Raw genomic sequence first — 20,449 nt, 5'->3', positions numbered from 1 at the left:
CTTTTCTCTCTGGTGGATATAAAGGTAGCTTCAAACCACAGTTGAAAGTTAGCTTTCCAGAATGATCGTTTAAGACCATCTCTACTTCTAAGCATACAGGGAACACTCTTTTTTCTTTCTGTCTTAAAAAACTCCAAACTTTTCAGTAGTCGCTTAAAGATAACTTGTGCAAACTGGAAATTCTGAACTTAAAATTAAAAAATAGCTCTTTTTGAACTCACATTGCATTGGTACTTATTATAGTGTAGGGAAAGTAATTTCTTTCGGGGGTTGAGAAAAACAGAACATGTCTGCTGTCATCTAGGAGTATTTATACTGGACTTTGTTTTTTTCCACCTGTGAGGCCTTGAGGACCAAATAACACTTATTCATCGATAGTCAACTCACAGCTGGCTTCAGCTAAAGGTTTAATCTTTGAGTAATAGAGCCACAATTTTCAACAAGGTAACCATGGATCTCACGTTTAATGGTATTCACCGTTCCAAAAAGACACCAACAATAGATCATTGTATAGCACACGCTGAAAATCCCTGACCATGAAAATACATAAATCCGAAAGTCTGTTTTGTCTTAGCCACACGGCTAGTACCATCATTACAGCTGAACCCACGGACTACCATTACTCCATACTTCTTTTTATAAGTTTAAAGATTTTGGTGAAGGGTCCTTACCCGTGCCTTCTGCTCCATCTCCATCATTAATCTTTCATGTTGCTCTGCTATTGCCAGTGTTGCAGAATGGACTTTCTGATATATCATTTCCCCTTCTCGTGTCTGAAAGGTGAACAGCCCTTCTCCGGTGTCACACATCCTGCAGTGAGATTTAAGCAGAACGGAAGGAAAAAAAATTAGTACCATGTAATTTTTATCTAAGTATTATGAGAAGTGCACACCTTGCAGTAGAAAATGTCGACTTTTGTAGTTAAACTCTGGGATTCTGAACATCTGCAGTTATTTTTACCATTGAAGAGCGACATATTCCAAGTGATGTGCAGATCTTCGTGAACGTAACCTTTGAATTCAGTTTTAATCATCTTCTGGATAGTGAAAAAGAAGCCTTATAATAGAATAAAAACTTGAGGTAATACAGTCAGCTATTTATGGCATTGTTTCAAATGTCTGCACTGGTAAGTGGGAGCTAAATTTAATTCTCTTAACCAGTTGATGCCAGAAGTACATAGCACATAATGACTTTGAAAAGTTGACATTTTAAGAGAACACTGACCCATTAAAAATGCTATTATGGCTGATTACTACAAAGAAGCTGTATTGAAAGACAGCATTAAGAGGGTTAAATTATAACTGTCTCTGTTAGTACATTTATGTGAGGCAGCATCTAAAGCTATCGTCTGTTTGACGATAGGAACAGTATTTCTGTAATAGAAGAAGATTAAATAGTGAAAAAACACTCAGAAATAAAATTTACTTTCTTCTTTTGAGAGAGCAACTGCTATTATCCTTATCTGTGATATTGTTGTGATATTATTCTGAGGAAGAGTGGTATATGGTAAATGCAACAACAAAGAGGGCTGGGAAATATAAAAAATGTGAGTAGACAACAATGTTAGGTTATTGAGTGACTGTTACTTCAAGGATATATACTGTGTTAAACAGCGGTGCAATTCGCCATATTTATATTAGCAGTTCCATTACATTATCAGTGTCTGATTTCTGTATTTTTATAGAATTCTTCTTGCAATTTTAGAAATCAAATTAAAAAATCCTTTTTATTCGGTCTGATACTTCCTGTAAAGATTTTCAGTTATCTGTGATAGAAAATTGTTGACTTGAGTCATTCATGCATAACATTCTTCAACAATAGAAAAATTTTGATTTGCCTTAAAATACCATATTCCTTTAATGTTTTGGTTGTTTACATTATTGCTAAGGATATATATATTTTTTTTAATATCTCCACACCTTCAACATGGTCCCAGAAAGCCCAAGAATGACAAAGCATTTTAGAAAAACATGTCCCAAATAGTCTAACATTCTAACAGAAAGTGTTGGAGGCAGAAACAGATAAAACAGAGGTGCTTCTGGAAAATACTTGGTGAAAATACTTAGTAATGATCAATTGAGGTGTTGAAAAGAAAGTCATAGTCTTAAGAATAGATGATTCACGATATTATCTATATGGATATTATCCATAATTCTGGAATAAAAATAGTCTTCTCCACCCCAAGATGTAAAGAAAATACAATCCACTTTGTAGACAGGTATTATTTGATCAGTATTAATGTGGTGTGCCAACTAGTAGATTAAAAAAGAAAAGCTTTTGTATTAAATTCCAACAGAGATCAAGATCCTTGATGTAAATATTTAAGTTATTTTATATCCTTAGCCACAATTCTCCAAAGAGCTTCTGGTGGAAATAAAATGTCTCCAGAGTTTTGCAACATTATGGCAACAGCCTTTCAGATCCCTCAGGGCATCGTATAGCTGGTACTCTGCTTTTGTGTAAAGCGATCTTAATAAAATTCAAACAGCGTGAAATGGAAAGTCTGGAAAAAATGATGAGGTTTCAGAAACTGAAGCAAAATACGATCTTTTTGTTGGTTTCAGAGGATGAAAAATCCTACAGGGATAAAAACAAGGAAGCGGGCAACGGGGCGTGATTAAGATTCAGGAGTTAAGCTGCTTGTTTTGACAGAGCAAAACCTAGCCACCACCGCTGCTGATCAGACCAGGGTCTGTACCATCTGCGTGAGCCCCAGGTGGAGGCAGTGGTGTGGGCTGCGGCACTGCCCCAGCACCTCGACCACTGCACAGGACACCGCCACAGGGCCTTGCTTCCCAACCGCAACGGGTGACCATGGTGGACGTGTCATGCCAACATCGGAAAGCCATTGATGGCAGCCTCCCCGTGTCCAGATTGTGGGCTTCTCTGGCTAATGATATGCACGCAGCCACTCAAAGCTGGAGGTGGAAGAGAATTATGGGCATCGTTTTTTAAACTGCTGAATTCCCCTGACTCGCTTTGAAGTTTAACAGGACTTAAAGGCCCCAAGAATGAAGCAACAGGTACCTGGCATGTCTGAGCTCTGTAAAAGCAAAAATTGTTAGAATAAAACTAACTTTCTTCCATCTAAACTTGATATTAGCAATCAGTCTCCCAAGGAGATGAATCCCTTTGCCATAGTGAAGTTTTCCTGTTCAGCTCCACAGGATGTTATTGCCTTACTCAGATGAAAATCTAAGTTTAAATCTTCTAGTCTAGTCTAATCTAGTCTAGTCTTTTCTAGTCTTTTCAAGTCTTTTCTATTTTCTGTTCTATTCTATTCTAGTTACGACACCAAGAGCAGTGCTATGTTTTAGGGTTAGTTTCAGTCTTTCTAGAACAAGGAAATACAAACTGAAATAGAAGCACTCCTAAGCATGATGGAGTCGGCGACAGGGAAAGGGGTAAATGTGCTCTCCTAAGCTTAAGAGTTTTGCCCAAAAACCAGAGGACCTTTACTTATCTGGCCAACAGGAATGGACAAGCCCATGAGCTGAAACACACTTCTTGTTCTATTTAGTCAAAACATTGTCACCAGAACAAATAAACTGTTTTCTTTACAGCCTCTACTAGATGCCAGATAACTGTCCATTTAAAGCTACAGTTTGAGGTTTAGCTTTGCTAATGAGTTGCTTTCTTATGACTGAAAGTGAAATAACTGTAGGTAAATTCAAATTTCTCTATGTTCAAAGCACACATGGTTGTTTAGTTGCATTCTTTTTTTGGTTACTATGAATCATATCTTAAAATCAATCAAGTAATTGCTGTTTGAAACTTTTCTCAAAACCTTTAAAAAACTCTGTTTTTTACCAACCTTTTAAAATGAAAAATTACCTTTTCCAAATTGTAGATCAAAACTTGCCATAATTATTACTTTTTGCTTTTCTGCAAGTTTTCTACATTTTTGATACTTAATAAACAAAAACTTGATTATAATTTTATGTCAATTTAATAACATCTTCATAAGTTTTACATTTCCTAGAATGACTTTAGAGAAAAGACACAAGAAAGTTATGGGCCTCTTCTTTTCCTGATACTCTCACAGTTATGCACTGCAGCCCAATCAACTCAGTATGACCTTCACTGTCAAAAAATTTCACTGATTTTGTAAACTGTAATTTTCAATGAGAGACTTAACAGTCTGCGGATGCTTGAAAAATGCTGATGTTAGCTTCTCTATTTCTGTGTTTTCCAACTTTAAAACAGGAATGTCATTAACCTGTGCTTTAGGTTATTTAAAGATTCAATGCATTAAAATGTGTGAAGTGTTTTGACTGAAATAGGAAAGTGCATTTTTTTCTGTATTATTACAGAATGACATAACTGGGCAGATAATGAAACCAGTACATAAACAGTGTTGCAAATGATCATAACTTTTTTACTTCTTAAAATACTGCCACAGCTTTTCACAACCATCATTGTTAGCTGGGAGACGGTGAGAGCTAAGCTTGTGGCCCAGGACAAACTGGATTCAGAGATCAACAGTGAAAGTTCTTGCTTTTACTCAAAGGTAGGGCTTCTGGTCAAGCCAAAGAGATTTTCCCACTAGTATTGCCAGATTTTTTTCAACATTTCCCAAATTCACACAATGGTTTCCCACTGCCTCTGCTCACTACAGTAACTTCAGACCCTTAGAGCAGAATCAATACTATATATTAACCTTGTAGAATTCCCTTCAAAAAGGAAACTTTGTTGACTTGATTTGACCACCATTTACATATGGTACTTTCTCCCAAATAGAGGTTCATGCTCTTATGTCATGGTTGAAATATTCTAAAAGTTTAACAGTGCAATATTCAGCAACTGCATGAGAGGACAAGAATTTGACATCTCAGCCTCATTTCACTATTTCAGTTAAGGGTAAAATGCATTTTCACAATAATGAAGGTTGTCTGAAAACTGACATGCTCAGAAACATTATTTGCTATAAGTCCCTGTTTTAAAATAAAGGATAAATGACAATTGTAACTAGAAAATTTTTAGTTCTTCATATATCTAAATCTAATTTTTTAATGGGTTTGAATGATTTCTTTTTACCCCAAAATAATTTAGCATTAAAGAAATAATAGCTGATTTGTAAATTCATTACTCAAAAGTATATAAAACTACATACAAATAACTAAAAAAAAGTTAAACATTCTCAAATAGGCACTGAAAAAATCATAAAAACTTTTACTATTAATAACTATAGCTATTAATAACTAATACATAATAAAGAACTACTACTGTAGTTTAGCATTTCTAGTTCCTTAAATAAAAATGGACTTTAAATTTTTAAATGAGAACAGATCATGAATAGGTGTTGTCCAGTAATCAGAGTGCTAAAAGTTACCAGTACCAAACTGGATGCAATTGCTGTTGCATAGTCCGCACTTAATGTGAAAAAGCTGTTTACTCAGATGCTTCAAGGCCCAGAAATGAAGTTAGCTAGTGCTTTTTTCCTGTATGCTGAAGAAGGTGCTACATATGGGACCAGACCTGTAACTGTCACAAGATGAGTAGTAAATAGAAGATGGCCTCTCTTTCAAGCCTTGAAGCTGTGACTGACAGTCAGGAAAGAACTAATTGGTATACAATGTTTAACTCTGAACTGAGACACTTATTTCTTATGTTGTACAGCTTTGATTTTCTAAAAAGTGGTGGAAACTAGCAATTTTGCCTGCAATTTAATTAGATTATCAGAGGAGACACACAAACATGCTCTCTCTTGTGGATACTTAACTTTTGTTCTTTCCTTGTTTGTTGTTATCCCAACTTGAGCTAAGCCATTTTGACAGAAATCCTGTTCTTTGTGTGCAAGGACATTACACACAGCATACACTAAAGACAGGCTAGCTAACCAGTAGACCTCACTAAGAAATGAATGCAAAGCTTCCCTGAGGGTCCAAATTCTTTGCTCATTCCAGCCTTCAACACATGCTAGCTTGCTTCTTCCCAAAGTTGTTCTTTTCTGAGAAAATAAAAAAAAGCAAGGAAAGCAAATAAACTCTTTGTGGCTGGGGCATTTTTAGATAAAAATCTCCCTTTATACCTAGGAATGCTTATCAAAACAACTGTAAAATAAACTATGTATGTTTTTATAAAATTGTAAGTCAATTTCTATGTTGAAAGGATAGAAAAACAGAGGAAGAAATAAGAAAATGTTGATAAGAATCCTAACTTACAATAAAGCAGGCAAAAAATTGATACATTTGGTAGGGGAATCAATAAGAAAAAAGGTGACAACAAAAATAGGATATGTATGGGACCTAGGAAAGGTCTATGGGTGAAGCAGAGAGAAGACAATTAGTGGGAAATGTGCACAAAGTGTAATTAATTCAGGTATAGAACTTCGACAGTAGAAGTGGTTAGAAATACCTAAAGCTGGGACAAGGTCGGTGAAAGTGGGGAAAAAGTCCTATGAAAAATCTGTGAAAGGGAAATGAAGATCGCCAACACAAAGCACAGCAACAATATAAAGGGCAACATCCAGAACAAGCAGACACAGACTCTCTAAATCTTCTGAGTGTGGCCTGTTACTCATACTCTGCGTGAATAATGAGTTAGATTGCCATGCTTTACTGTCAGCATTCCAGAGTTTTATCTGAAGTGTCAAACAGGTATCCCGGCAATTTTATGATCTGAGAAGCAAATAATGACAATTATATGATATATGAGGCATCTGCCTACCCCTCTTAATGACGGTTGTTTACTGGCAAGAATATACAACACAAAAAAGTAAATATGCATGATAACTACTAATTGCTGGCTATAGACATTCCTCCATAACATTTATTGTCATGTTGTTGCACTTCAGCTGAGGTGGGTAACTTTCCACTCACACATGCACATGCTCACGAGATATAGATAGCAATGTTTAATCTTAAATTAGCTTGCTTTCATGTGGAATCTCCTTGAATTTGGCCTGAGTTAATACAGGGAACATGGCGTATTACCACACCCCTGATATGGCTCAGAAATTTGATTATGGAGCTTAGCCCTGAAGATTTGTCCAAGGTCAGATCTTGTATTTCTTGAGCCATCCTCAGTGTTTTCAACTAAAAGAACTAAAAGATCCCTCATGCCATCAAAACAGCTTTCCTATTAAGACCATTTATGGCAAAATTTCACAATTCTGAGAAGGAAAATGCTTAGAGATGGAGTGGAAATGAGTGATGATTTGCTCCCAGGTAGCTGGGATCGCATCACTCAGAGGAATCCAGCAGTCCTTCTCCAATATTTCCTAGAGGACCTTAATACTTTCCAAGTGATAGTTGCACATCTTTTTAAAAAATTAGATGCAGTCATGGTAACAAAAATCGTATGTGCTAGTCTGATGAATACGCTGCTAGTCTTTCTGAAGAGAGATGCATTACCCTACAAATTTTCCTGCTGAAAGGGAGATTTGTTGTGTGAATAGTGTTTTTTCCCTGATAAGATTATTTCTTTTTCTGCCTAAACCAAATGACCATTTAAGTGGTATAATATAACGTAAACAAAAATTTTCTCATGAAAACAGGTTTTTATTTGTTTTGTCAGATGGGAGAGATTTCTGTACAGTACTAGTGGTAATTATGCCTCTTGGGATATTTTTTCTTCTCATTGCCTGTGCTGCCTCTACAGTCGCTGTCTCTTCACTGCCCTCTGTGATAGCACATTTAGACCAGTGGGGCATATATCACACCGCTAAGCTTCAGGGACACTAACCCATTCCTGCATGTCAGATACTTTCCACTTTTTGCTTAATGGAAGTGCAGAAAGCAGGCTGTGTCTTTCTCTGGACTATATCAATGATTGTCCACTAGCATTGTAATTCTCTAATTCATTTCCACAGGGTTTATCCCTGTCCATCATAAGACACAGTGGAAAAAAATGTATTTTAGTTTTTTTCCCGAGGTTTGGTTTTGATAAGAAGGAGGATTCTGTCTGGGACTTGTTTCAGACCACTTCTATTTGGTTGCTACCAAGTTTTCCCATCTATTCTCATTAAAATGTTCTTATTTATATCAATTACTTTAATATATCAGAATAAATGTAACTAGTGCTGAAGAGTTAAAGATAGTAACCCATTCTCAATGCTAGTTACAGTATAAAAAGCGGAAAAGCTGACTTTATTGAAGTCATGAATAAAAGGTAGAATGTGGAGATTGACATGTAATTATGAAATATATCCGTATGTAATGGTAAACATGCTGTGCAGAGGCTCTGTTTTCTATTTCCTAGACCTGAGAAACTAAACTATAGTGAATAAGAGAAGCAATTTTCTGGAGTCTAAGAAGTTGAATCCCAAATACTTTACTATGACTATAACTACATTTTTTGTCTCTTCCTGCTTATAGACTAATTTCATAAAACATGACCTAGACATTTTGATGGGGAAGATTGAACTGTGCTGTTTGTGCTTTATCACCTCTAAGGAAGAAGGATTCTAGGTTGCACATGCAAATTACCCTCTTGTGTCAGTATTCAGTTCATATTATTTAAGAAATCAGCATAGGTAATTAATGCATATGTACATGCAAAACAACCCACTTTATAGAGACTTTTGACCTCTTAATATTTTCTTTAAAAAAATAAATAATCATATATATTACACAAAAAGGGAATTTATCAAAAACAAAGAGAGGATAATAAAACCAATTGTTGACATGTTCTTAAATACACAAGACATTTGCATTTTTGACAGTTTAAGTAATAGAACAAACATGAAAATATTGTTAGACAATTAGTTCTGTTAGTTTGTAAAGCTCAGGTCTTGCTGATAATGATGAAATACTATTTAACAGTGTCTTGGATGAGTATCTATTATTACCAGGTCTGTGAAAGATAAACCAAGAACTCATATACTACTATTATCATTTTAGCACAGAAACAGCAGTTATGGTTGGCTGTACAACAAACAGACCAATGAAAAACATTGGTCTGAGAAAAATAAAGAGATTGCAAAGACTACAAACAGCTAAATTTTTTTGATGAAACCTTTTCACTCGTCATGGTTTGGCTATTATTTTTCATCTCACTTTTGAAGAAGAGGGATATAAGTTCCAAGTCCTGGAAGCTGGGATCATATTCAAATACAGATATTTGCTAAAAGACTTCTGCCACCCTGTTAAGAGCTATTATTCCCCAATGAAGACAAACACATCCCATAACAATATTACTTAGTTCCTCTCACTGTCTTTAGTAGCAGAACACAGATAAAGCAGCATTAATCTACATGAATACCGTTCACTTTGACAAATAAAAAAAAGTTAGATATAAAACCCAAATAAGGCCATTACTGGTTAAAATAAATGATAGTGTGATAATACAGGAGCCCTGTAGCAGCACATCACTACTTGTTACAACAGAAGCAATAAAACTTAGTGACCTAGAATCTTTATTTTCTTCTTTTTTTCTTTTTGGAGCCCTAAAGTCACTGTTATTTTCAGGACTACTCCTTGACCAGGGTGTTGTGGATAGAAATCCTCTCAGATGATACTCGCTAGAGTCTGAATTAATTCTGAACACAATGTGACACAATTCTGAACTTACTCATAGAATCATAGAATCACAGAATCACAGAATCATTTAGGTTGGAAAAGACCTTTGAGATCATCAAGTCCAACTGTAAACCTAACACTGCCAAGTCCACTCGATCCTGTCTCAGGAAGTAATGAGTTTTGTAAGAAGGAGGCATCTGCCAGTTAACAGATGTTAGCATAGTAACAGCCAAGGAACTAATTTGCATAGGTATAATTGTTAATTTTATTTCATCTTTGAGGAACTTGGGGTGCTCAGAAGCTATGACACTGGACACTATTGCAAAGGTGTCAACAATATTTGGAGTAATTGATCATGCTCAACCTAAAAGTTAAACTAAAAAGATTTAATAAAAACCAGGTTTGTATATGCACATACCAACAAATATGATATTAAGAATTTAACATAGGGCCACATTTGAAATGATCTACAAGACGATTTGTCCTATAATGCCTCAATAACCTCTCACCTATGTATAGAATGCTATTGGAAACACATTGCACCTGCCATGATGCAGACAGATACTGTGTTTGTGTCATTGCTTTCCTTTTTATCTTGACAGCAAGCATAGGAAACAGGTATTTCCTGCATTTTGATCAAAGTATATCCACTTAAGGAGAGGAGGGAAAATTTCTGGAGGGCTGAACAGGAATGGACTACATACAATTAACATTTTTGATGGATGAATAATATCAAGACAATAGAAGTAAAGGCTATTAAGGAACTAATATAGAGCCAGGTTTAGAACCATAGAACCAGGGGAAAAAAGCGAATTAATCACACTTAATTGTAATGTGTATTCAAAACATCAGTTTTCCTAGTTTATGAAAATTAATGCTGCATTCACTCATTTCAAAGTGGGACACACAAAGTACAAAGAAATAATGAAGAGAACACACTGAGCACTGCTGATTTTTTTGAGTTTTGACTACTTCAAAACAAGGCATTTCAAGTGCTTCCCCTGTCCCTTCCCCTTTTAAATGCACCATTGATAATGGTTTTGGCCAGTTAAAGCATTTATGGTCAGACACTCTCTGAAACTTTCAGTACACTATGATTTTATTGTGATGGGGATTTAAACACTGCTGTCTTCTTTCAATGTCACTCTCTCCATCTTCAAGGCATGAGAGCTACTGCTTTGACCATTGTGGCCACAGAGGAATTTTCAGAAAGTCATATGCAAATATTATGGGCACACAGGGTTGGTTCAGAGACACTCACCATGCTATGTACATACACTAATGAGTAATTAACATATGCTAATGATATCCAAGGACTCATCAACACTAATCTGAAAACTGGCAGGTTGTCAACTCCAGTTTGGGAGCAGCCTGCCACAGCAGCAACCCCTGGGACAGACAAAGGCACCATGGATGAGACAAGGCAGGGATTTGTTGTTTTTTTTTTTTTTTTTAAAAAAAAAAAAAAAAAAAAAGAGAGATTTCTCATGTGCTGACAATAAGAACTGAAGATCTTAGCTGAAGGCCACGTTCTGGTCTGAACTTTAACTAGACATGCCTACAGACACAAGTGGTCAAATAATGCCTTCGGTGGTAAACTGGATATGCAATAACATAACATCAAAAAATAATGACAGAAAATGTACAGCCCCCACCACAAGTATAAAACACTCATTGAACTTCCACCAATTTTCTACGTGTGGTATTTGATGTAGAGAGGAAACATGACTTCCCTCCCACTTGCTTTAACTTTTCCTCTTTGATATAAGCCAGGCTGAAGTGAAGTGGACAGATTTTCCCTGTTCTCTCAACTGCAAACAGCAGCAATTCTGTTATGGATCAAACAACTCGCACTGCATTCACCTGGCACCTCTGACTCCAACTTTGATTGTGTATATGATATCCTTGTGTTAGTGCTTCCAGCAGCGGGAAAACTCTCTGTGAGGATTTCTCATTAACCTGATAGCTAAAATCAATTATAGTTTGTGCTCAGGTAAATAGCAGCTTGATAAGGGCTTAAGAACCCAGAAAATATTTTTTGTAAAATTTTTTTACATAAAAAAGACACTCCTTTCAATTACACAAGTGGGTAGAAAAAGGTACAAGTGGATAAAAGGAGTGTGAAAACAAAGAAACAAAAAAAGAAAGTCCTGCAAAAGAAAATCCTCACAAAGAATCACGTGTCAAATCATGCAGAAAAAGGACAGGAAAAGCATGCAAAAGGATGAAAAATAAGCAGAAAGCAGTATTTACAGTTTATAGTTACATACTTGGGCTCCCCACATATTTTCCAAGAAATATCTTCTTTCTAAAACTTCATGGGATGCAGTAGCTAGCCATTTTCTGATGTTTTGACAAATGTGCATTTCCACCTCTTATTAACAGCAAACAGTTATGCTGATCAGGTTCTCTTAGTTGAATATCTACTATGAGTCCTGCATGAAACTACTGATGCTGTACTGGATAAAGACATGTTTTATGCTATCTTTAGTGAGGATTTTGCTTAAAACAAAAGGTTTAAGTAAGAATGGCAAGAACTGTGGTCATTGCGTGTATGTGCCACCATCTAGGTAAATATTCCCTCAGACCAGTTTTCTGCGTAGCACAAGAAGTTACTAATTGACAAGAAATGCACCTTGACAAGTCCACCAGAAGAGGGGAAAAACAAAGACTACAAAACAAATTTGGGATAGTAGAATCTAAAAGTATGAAATGCATCTTCCCTAATGCATAAATTTTTTGAGCACAGCATGCCTGCTCTCTTTCCAGGTAACTCGGGGCATTGTTAGAAAACAAAATGAAAAAAGCAATCATCTTTTGCTGTGAAAAAACTCTAACAAGCTACTTTTACACTGGAGTTTACTTGTCTAGTTCAATATTTCATTGTTTAGGCTTCTACTGTTTTATACTGCCTTAGTAATATTTTTATAAGAAATTTATAACAGCTGTGGAACTGCTCTGAACACTGGAATGTGTCAATCCCTTCTGTCCATGATTCTGTATGCCAGGTTTAAAAAATCCATGAACTATAGATGCAATACCTACTGGCTTCATCAGACATTTATATATAGCTATCCAAAAAGGAAGCACTATATCCAAAAAGGTGGCAGAAGAGAAAGGGTACAAATCCCTTATGGGCAGAATGATATATAACAGATATTCATATGCATTCTTATGCAGCAAAAGGTGACCATGCCTTCCCTGGACATGTACACATAACAGCTTGGGCATGTTTGCGGCTATTTCATGTATGCCATTAAAACCATTATGAGTATCCTAGGTAATGTTTAAAAAGTCTTTTGAAGTATTTCCTCACTTTCTCACTCTGGAACATTCATATTATAGGTATCCTTCATATCATAGACAGAATATTAGTCCCAAGATGAATGCTAATATACATTTCTATTTCTGTGTGTTACTATTTCTGCTCTAATTTCTCTGATGGTCCTTTTTACCAGCTATTTGACACTACTTCCACATGCAGTGAACACTTTTGTCTTGGCTGCCCTCCATTTCATCTGCGCTTCTAAGGCTGAGAGCTAATCATGCTCATTTTTCTTTTTTTTCTCTCTGAGAACTTGGTCCAACGGGGCTTAAAGAAACCTCCCATAAAAAGGCAAAGTACCTGTGAAATGAAATATTTGAGATGGTGTTGTCAACATCTGCCAATGACAAGCACTTATCCTGGCCAACCTCTTCTTGCTACTTTTTGCTCAGATCTTCCACACTTTCTGATTAGATGTTATTCCTAAAATGCTACCCTATTCCAGAACCTGCTACAGTCTTCCAGCAGAAAACCAGCTACCTTTTGCTTTTACTCAGAAGTCCCTCCCCATATATTTTTGTCTTACCAGCCCGTGTATTTCATCACCACATTCCTATCTCCTCCTATTCCATGTGCTTAGCCCATTCTGTCCCCTCCCCCAAAACCTTCCCTCCTATTTTCATCAATCCCTTGAGTTTCTTTTAGTCCCAGAAAGCTGGTCCTCTTGCTGTCCACTGTGTGCGCAAAACAGCTTTAGCACACTCGTGTGGTCCTCATGGTCCTCTCCATACCAGTGTTGGTTTGCATCACTGCTGTCACTCTTTATTCTCTGGCGGCAGTGACAGTACTCTTAGATAAGTAAGTCACCAGAAATATAGATGATCCAACCTGTTCTTTCATTAAATAAAGGTTTGGCACCCTCAATCATCATCTGAAAGAACTTCAGGATTTTCCACTGAATCATCACCTAGACTAAAATTTTCTGTCCTTCAATCCCATTCCTGACAGTAAATGATACTTATGGTCAGATAGTTTCATTTTTTTTTGAGTTTTTAAATACTGCATGCTAATAAATGCACTTTTACAATAAGTGATGATAATTTTTATTTACTTTTACAGTCAACTTAATGACATTTCAGCCATAATGGCACACATTTCAGAAAAATAAAATCTCTCCTGTCAGTCATCCTAAAATGTTGTTTTCAAAAAGTGTATCAGGGATCATTTAAAGTATTATTTTAAAGGAGGGACATTTTCTAAGTTAGACAGAGAATTAAAAAAAAAAAAAAATCTTTTAAATGTGAAAATCTGTTTTGTTGCACTGGTTCAGGAAAGTCATGCGAGTGCAATGTTATATTTGACTTTTCGGCCACTGACAGGATAATCAAGTAGATGAAGCACCTCAGTGAATTATAGTACTGAGTTTTCTTCCAAAAAGTCAGAAAGATCAAACAATGTTTGGAGCCTCTGAGATTGAGGGATTCCATTAGATGCTGCCTCTCCCTCCCCTCTTTCTAATAAGACAGAAGCTTTTTAGAAAATATGTGACAAATGACTATTCACAGCAGAAATATATCACACACCACAGAGTACAGCATTATTAATAGTGCAATAATAGTAATAACTTACTGTGATAGCAAAGAAGTACTATTAGGAGGGACACAGTAGCTAATAGCATTTCGTCTAACAAGGGCTAAGGGACAAACCTTCCTTTGGTACCTTATAAATAAGTGGAAGATTAAAAGAGCCTGCGGGACCAGTCAAACAGACCTCAAAAATAGCTTGACTTTTCTAGAACGCTACTAAGCAGGCACTGCCTGTAAAATGCTCTCCATCTCCCCTATGCGACAATATTTTGATAGTTCTTTAGTTAATTTAAATTAGAGTGAGTGTCACTTAGTTGCAGTAAAATATTTGTGGGGGGCATAATGTATGATAATGGTAGGAGGATTGTGACATGGTTTTCAATTATTAGGCTTGTTTTCTCCTTAGCAGAACGCTTTGTGAAAACAAAACCTGAAATTTATCACATGGATTTGTATTCAATCAGCATATACCACCACTATCTAAAAAATTAAAGGAATTACTCATGAATGGTCAATTTGACAGTTCTTTCAGGTCTTCCTATTTAGTTATATAGCTATTTAGGGAAAAACACATTTTATATTATATTATATTATATTAGTCTTTAAACATATTTGTGTGTGTATTTGTCTTAGTAACAAATATTCACAAAACTAACCTGGATTTCATTAAGGGTGCAGCTGTTGAGAAGTGGTGAAGAATTTATGTCAGAGTTTTTTAGCATGTTTTAAAGTTTTCAACCAAAATATCCTAGGTATTCTCTGGTTTGTATGGACATAAAATTTAAAAAAAAAAAAATCATTTTAACACAAAAAGCAAATGAATGCAAACTCCCCATTAATTTACTTTCAATAATATTGTCTTGGTTTTGGATACCTATAGCTTTTTACAGAAGAGCAGAATTTGTTTTTCTAATTAATGACATAATTAATGAAATTAATGATTAAATAATTAAGTTAATGGATTAAAATATTACCTTCATGATTATTGATTGATTTTTGCAAACAAAATTTGTAAAAAACTACAGCAATAGGAAAAAAAAAAAAAAAAAGTCAGTAACCTCCACAGTTACTCACATATTCCAACACAGTCCTGGGTGCACTGAGATCACATATATATTTGGATATATGTATATATAATATACATATATAAAGCTCTGTTGGTAATGGCATTCAGCTTACTAATGAAAAGCCAGAATACAGCTACTGAAAAAAAGAATCACCATGGAAATTTCCACACTAGAGTTTCTGCTCTCACATTATTATTATATCCAGAATATGGAAGTACTTCTGGAACTGCTATACATCTGTGACTGACAGTAAAGGCCAAAACCACTCTACTGACCTATTTTTGAAGCAAAGAAGTTACTGGGTACCCTCATCCTCCAGAAAAGCTACACCTTAGTAAAGTTAAACAAAAAGATGCCAGTAGGTATTTTATAAGTGAGTTTATTATTTGTGAGAACAATGAATTAACACTATCTGAGAGAACAGGGGGAATTAGTCAGATATTAGGTAAACCTTCCAAGACAAGCCTGCTAAAGCAGCTTTCTCAGCTCATGAGTAGTGACTGGCAGTCATGCTATACTCAACTTGGTTCCAGTATAATCAAGACCCAAGACTGAGAGAAAAATAAAGCTTCCATTGCAGTTTTTCACATGAGACATACAAGAGACAACTGTTCAGACACTACAATGACCTTTAGAAAAAAACTTACGTGCCAGCTGAAGCCAAGGAACCACAATTCCTGACAACAAATGAAGCCTACAAATGTTTAAAACCATGCCCCTTTATGCTTCTGCAATGCTTCGTGTTCTATGTGCAAGCCTGGGTTTGCACAGGTTCCTACATATTCACGAACAAGGCTCTTTTGTTGTGCAAATTCCAGCCTTTGCATTTTGATTACTTCTTTCTATGTTTGTACAGTACACAGCCGCAGCATAGAGGATATTTCAAACCTCCTCCTCAACTGATGATACTACATTCATAAGCTTTGGAGAAAAGGAGTATTTATTTGTGCTTAGCATTCTTGTTAGCTAGATGGTTCTCTGTGCAATATGTGGCCTTCTGGATTGTCCTTTGTGAAGTGTTTAAGACTCTCCTACTGTCTGTATAGATAATTGGGTGCCCACTTTCAGCATTTTTAATCAGCTCATGCAAACAGGCTTGGTGGGGGAGAGAAGCAATAGTATTTAACTGCTAAAATAGACACCCTGGCACTTATTGTAAATGGAAACTATATAAAAAATTAAAAGCATTATGAAATTTATTAGCATTTTGTATACATGAGTTTCTGAGTTTTGCTGTTGATATTTTTTAAAGGGGGCTTTTAATTTTATTTTTTTTTACTTTTCAAATCTGGGATGTTTCAGTCCTTCTGTATTTTGACATAGAAGGTTAAATGTTATTATGACTCTTGGAGAGAAAAGGACCTGCTGCTGGGGCATCTCAAATTAGTCAGAACTGCCATATGAGATTAATTATTGCTATTGCTCACTGTGGAATTCAAAGGATAAAATGTAAAGTTGAAACAATAAGTGAATCCTAATGTGATTAAGAATGTATGAATTATTTTGTCTGCTTCTTCTCTGCTTATACATTACACAGCAATAACCTCATTAGTCATATCCAGCAACAGGAATATTAATCCAACAATGCATGCTTACAGCAGAGCATATGTATGAAAAAGGGACAATTAGAATACGGTAAGTAAATAACAAATCTTCTGGGCTCAAGCATGGATGTAAAGCCATCTGAAAGCAAAATGGCGGCTGGTCTCAACTCATTTTAAAACAAGCCCTGTTTTGATTATGACATACAACCGTGTTACGAAGGGAGAAGGCAAATTGTGCACTTCAACTGAAAGGCACAGTTCATGTTATCTCAGGATCATCAGAAGGAACATAACATGCTGTCTGATAGTACATTAGGCAAACACAATACAATTCTTAGTGATTTCATTAAAAAGCTTTGTTAACATTTGAATTATATCAATGATATTGGATATCTAGTGATCAGCTGAAAACTCACGCTGCACCCTCTGGGTTGTAAATGTGCAACTATGAGCCATTTCTACAGATACCGCAGAGATTATGGCTTTCCTTCTGAGCCGTATGTCTTTTGTGTTAACTGGACAAACTTTAGGCAACTGTTTTTCTAACTGCATACGTTTCATTCAGTACAAATTCATAAGGAAATTTACTGTTTAGGCAATGGTGAATTAATGAATTAGTGATGTGCTCACTCCTATCAATTTAGTATTTATAAATTTGTTCATTACTATGCTACACAACTTCATCTGTGAAGCTTGCTGCTCTGTCCTTGGAGTCAATGACTTCTCAATCTATTTGCGATAAAATTACAACTTAATAAAGGTAACTTTATTCTTTCAATATATTGTCTTTTTTGAGTTGCCATTGTTTTTCTCATCAAAATTAGAGCTTTCACAGCAAAGTGGAATGGCTCAGGCATTCTTTGTCAGTTGGAGAAAATCTTTTGTAGGTGTGTATATCATGGCTGAATTTTCAAAACAGGGACTAAAAAAAAAGCAGGACACTTTAGAAGGTACAATAGAAATTTATGATAAAGAAGCTTGTATATAATCCCTTCTCTCTGTTTGCCATATTCAATTATACTGTGGAGAATTTCATTGTTATGTGAGTTTTGGTGGAACTTGCTCTGACTTACCAATGCTAGAGCAGTCTGAGAGGAGCCTTGGCAGAGGGAAAATGCAATGAGCACTTTATAAATCACTCATAAGGAGCAATATTAGTTTCTGCTGGTAAAAGAGTTCTTAGATTAGGTACCACGATCAAAACCAGAGTAAGAGTCCTGTAGATGAGTTAAACACACAACTCCTTTTTAAGTAGGGTTTAAGTGAATCAGATGACTAACACAGAATTTATTCCCGGTCAAGAATTTGGCAGAAGGCAAATTGAGAGTTGGAATGAAGTTGGAATGAAAAAAAGTAGGAATGGAACTACAATTACAATATATTACAGCATAACCTTGGCACCACTAAATACCAGGAACTAATGAAATGTTTTCAGTGGTAAAAATGTTACTTTTCCTAAAATTAGAGCTTTGTGATCACTGGAAAAAACAAGGGGAGGATACATACAAGAGATTCCTGTTTCATTTTTAAAGTTGTTTTCAGATTTTAGCAATACATGCCGCTTGGGGAAAGAATATGAGCAAGAAAGGAAGAGGCAGTGAGAAAACAAAATAAAACCACAGAAAATTCACATCATGGGTAATTAGGCTTTCTGAAAACATTACAAAGGTGTAAAAGAAGAAAAAGATCCTAACAAACTTAACTATTAAGTATGGGATACTGAGAACTCTGAGCTACCATTTATGTGAAATGATAAATCTATTTATTGCAGCTGCATGAGTGCTCAACCCAAAGTGACTTACAAATTCTATGACAAGCTTATGATTTATAATGATATTTAGAACGATTTATAATATGTGATTTATAATTCTATGATAAACCTATGATAAACTGAATCCACAATTTAGATAATCCACTAGCAATCAGGAATTGAAGGTTTCTCTTTAGGGAGGTATAGACCTGAGTTGATATGTACATCAGTGTATGAAGTCCCAGAACAACTGCCTCATGAGGCACATACATAAGGGGCCTCTCCCCGCATAAGGGCAAAAGAGGATGTTTCCTGTAACTTAACTTTAAGGGTTAATTGACTAATACATTTCACATTAACACCAAAAATCGCCACAGAGGAATGACAGACAAATGAAAGATTTCAGTCAGATGTAGTGCCTCAAGCAAACACTGAACTTTCTGCTTCAGATAATCCTAGCATCTGTGTATCTACCACTGTGAAAATGAATATGTCAGTCTTGGGTTGCATAAAAGGAAAAAAAAAAGTCTGAGAAATTCTCACATTACCACTCTGAGATGCTTGGGCTTAATATTTTTCTCAACCAAAGAAACAGATTCCAGATCTTAAAAGTGACAGAGAATACCACATTTCATTAGATTTTCTCTGATGAAGAAAAAAACAAAATCAAAGGCAAATAAAGAAGGAATAGTTTAGTGTGGTTCAATGGGTCTCTCTGAATGCACAGCATGAATAAACTTGGAAATACTTGAAATGGTTCAAATTTCAACATCTTGTCTACAAAATAGAAGAAAATATATTTCAGAAGAAGGAGTGTGTCATGGATTTGTGGCTTCTTCTGTTCTCAAAACTCCAAGAACAAACCTACTGCCTCCAGTGCTCCACTCAGCTGGAAACTTACAGTATTTGACAAAGTTTGGCTGGGGCTTCCACAGCCCATCCCCTTATTGTATAACTTGACTTCAGTTTGACTTTGGCTTTTTTTTTTGATACTTCTGGCCAGCACTTAATAGACTTGACCAGACAGCTTCCATACATAGAAGATATTGTTTAACATAAATGGCAGAATTGCAGTAAAACAAAAGAAAGAACATTTCAAAAGGAACGAAGATTCCATGTGTGTTTATTTTTCTCAGTGCCTCACCCCAAGAGATGAAAACCAATTCTGAATTCTTAGGAATCTCCTCTTATACTCCTAAAAAGGTGCCTCAGCCAGCTTGTTTTGCTAAAAGGCAAGCTTGGACAACTGCCTTTTGCAGTTTCCAGAGAGTGAATTTTAAACATTGCTTATGGCCTTTGTTATGGATTGTTTGGTTTACAACATCAACAAAACAAATCCTGTAACTTTGGCAGGAGTCTGAAAACAGTGTCTTCACACCTGATCTGGGCTATGAAATATTTCATCTGTACCTGTACCTGTTCACTGTACCTGTTTTACTACTTTTCTGGCATGCTTCTTGGATTGCATGTAATTAATGCAAGCCAGTGCAAATTTACAGTACCTTCATCTGGACAGTTCCATAAGGAGCGCACTTCACATTTTAGGGGCTTAAAATCAGAGACAGTCAGGGACTAATGCTCACATACATGGAGCAGCAGTTCCAAAAGTTTGAAGAGAAATAAGTGCACTCATGCAGATCAACTGCATTCTTAGGCACAGTGTCTCCAACACATCCAATACCCAAAATAATGAGAATGAGGTGTCTGAACACATTATACATGTCCATAAATTAAGGAAATCCTGTTGACTCATTGATGATTCAACAGTAAAACTCA

General features: G+C 35.9%; 1 protein-coding gene across 1 annotated transcript in view; it reads right to left on the bottom strand.

Annotated features, from left to right (window-relative positions):
- Positions 1-20,449, bottom strand: part of DOK6 (docking protein 6) — a 281,105-nt gene that overhangs the window by 79,773 nt on the left and 180,883 nt on the right. The window contains exon 6 of the mRNA XM_076330059.1: positions 672-810. Within this exon, the coding sequence (XP_076186174.1) occupies positions 672-810 (139 nt within the window). The remainder of the gene's footprint in view (positions 1-671; positions 811-20,449) is intronic.

The sequence above is a fragment of the Aptenodytes patagonicus genome, chromosome 2 (assembly GCF_965638725.1).
Source record: "Aptenodytes patagonicus chromosome 2, bAptPat1.pri.cur, whole genome shotgun sequence".
In the NCBI taxonomy this organism is placed as follows: Eukaryota; Metazoa; Chordata; class Aves; order Sphenisciformes; family Spheniscidae; genus Aptenodytes; species Aptenodytes patagonicus.
This window is presented reverse-complemented; position numbering and strand designations above follow the sequence as displayed.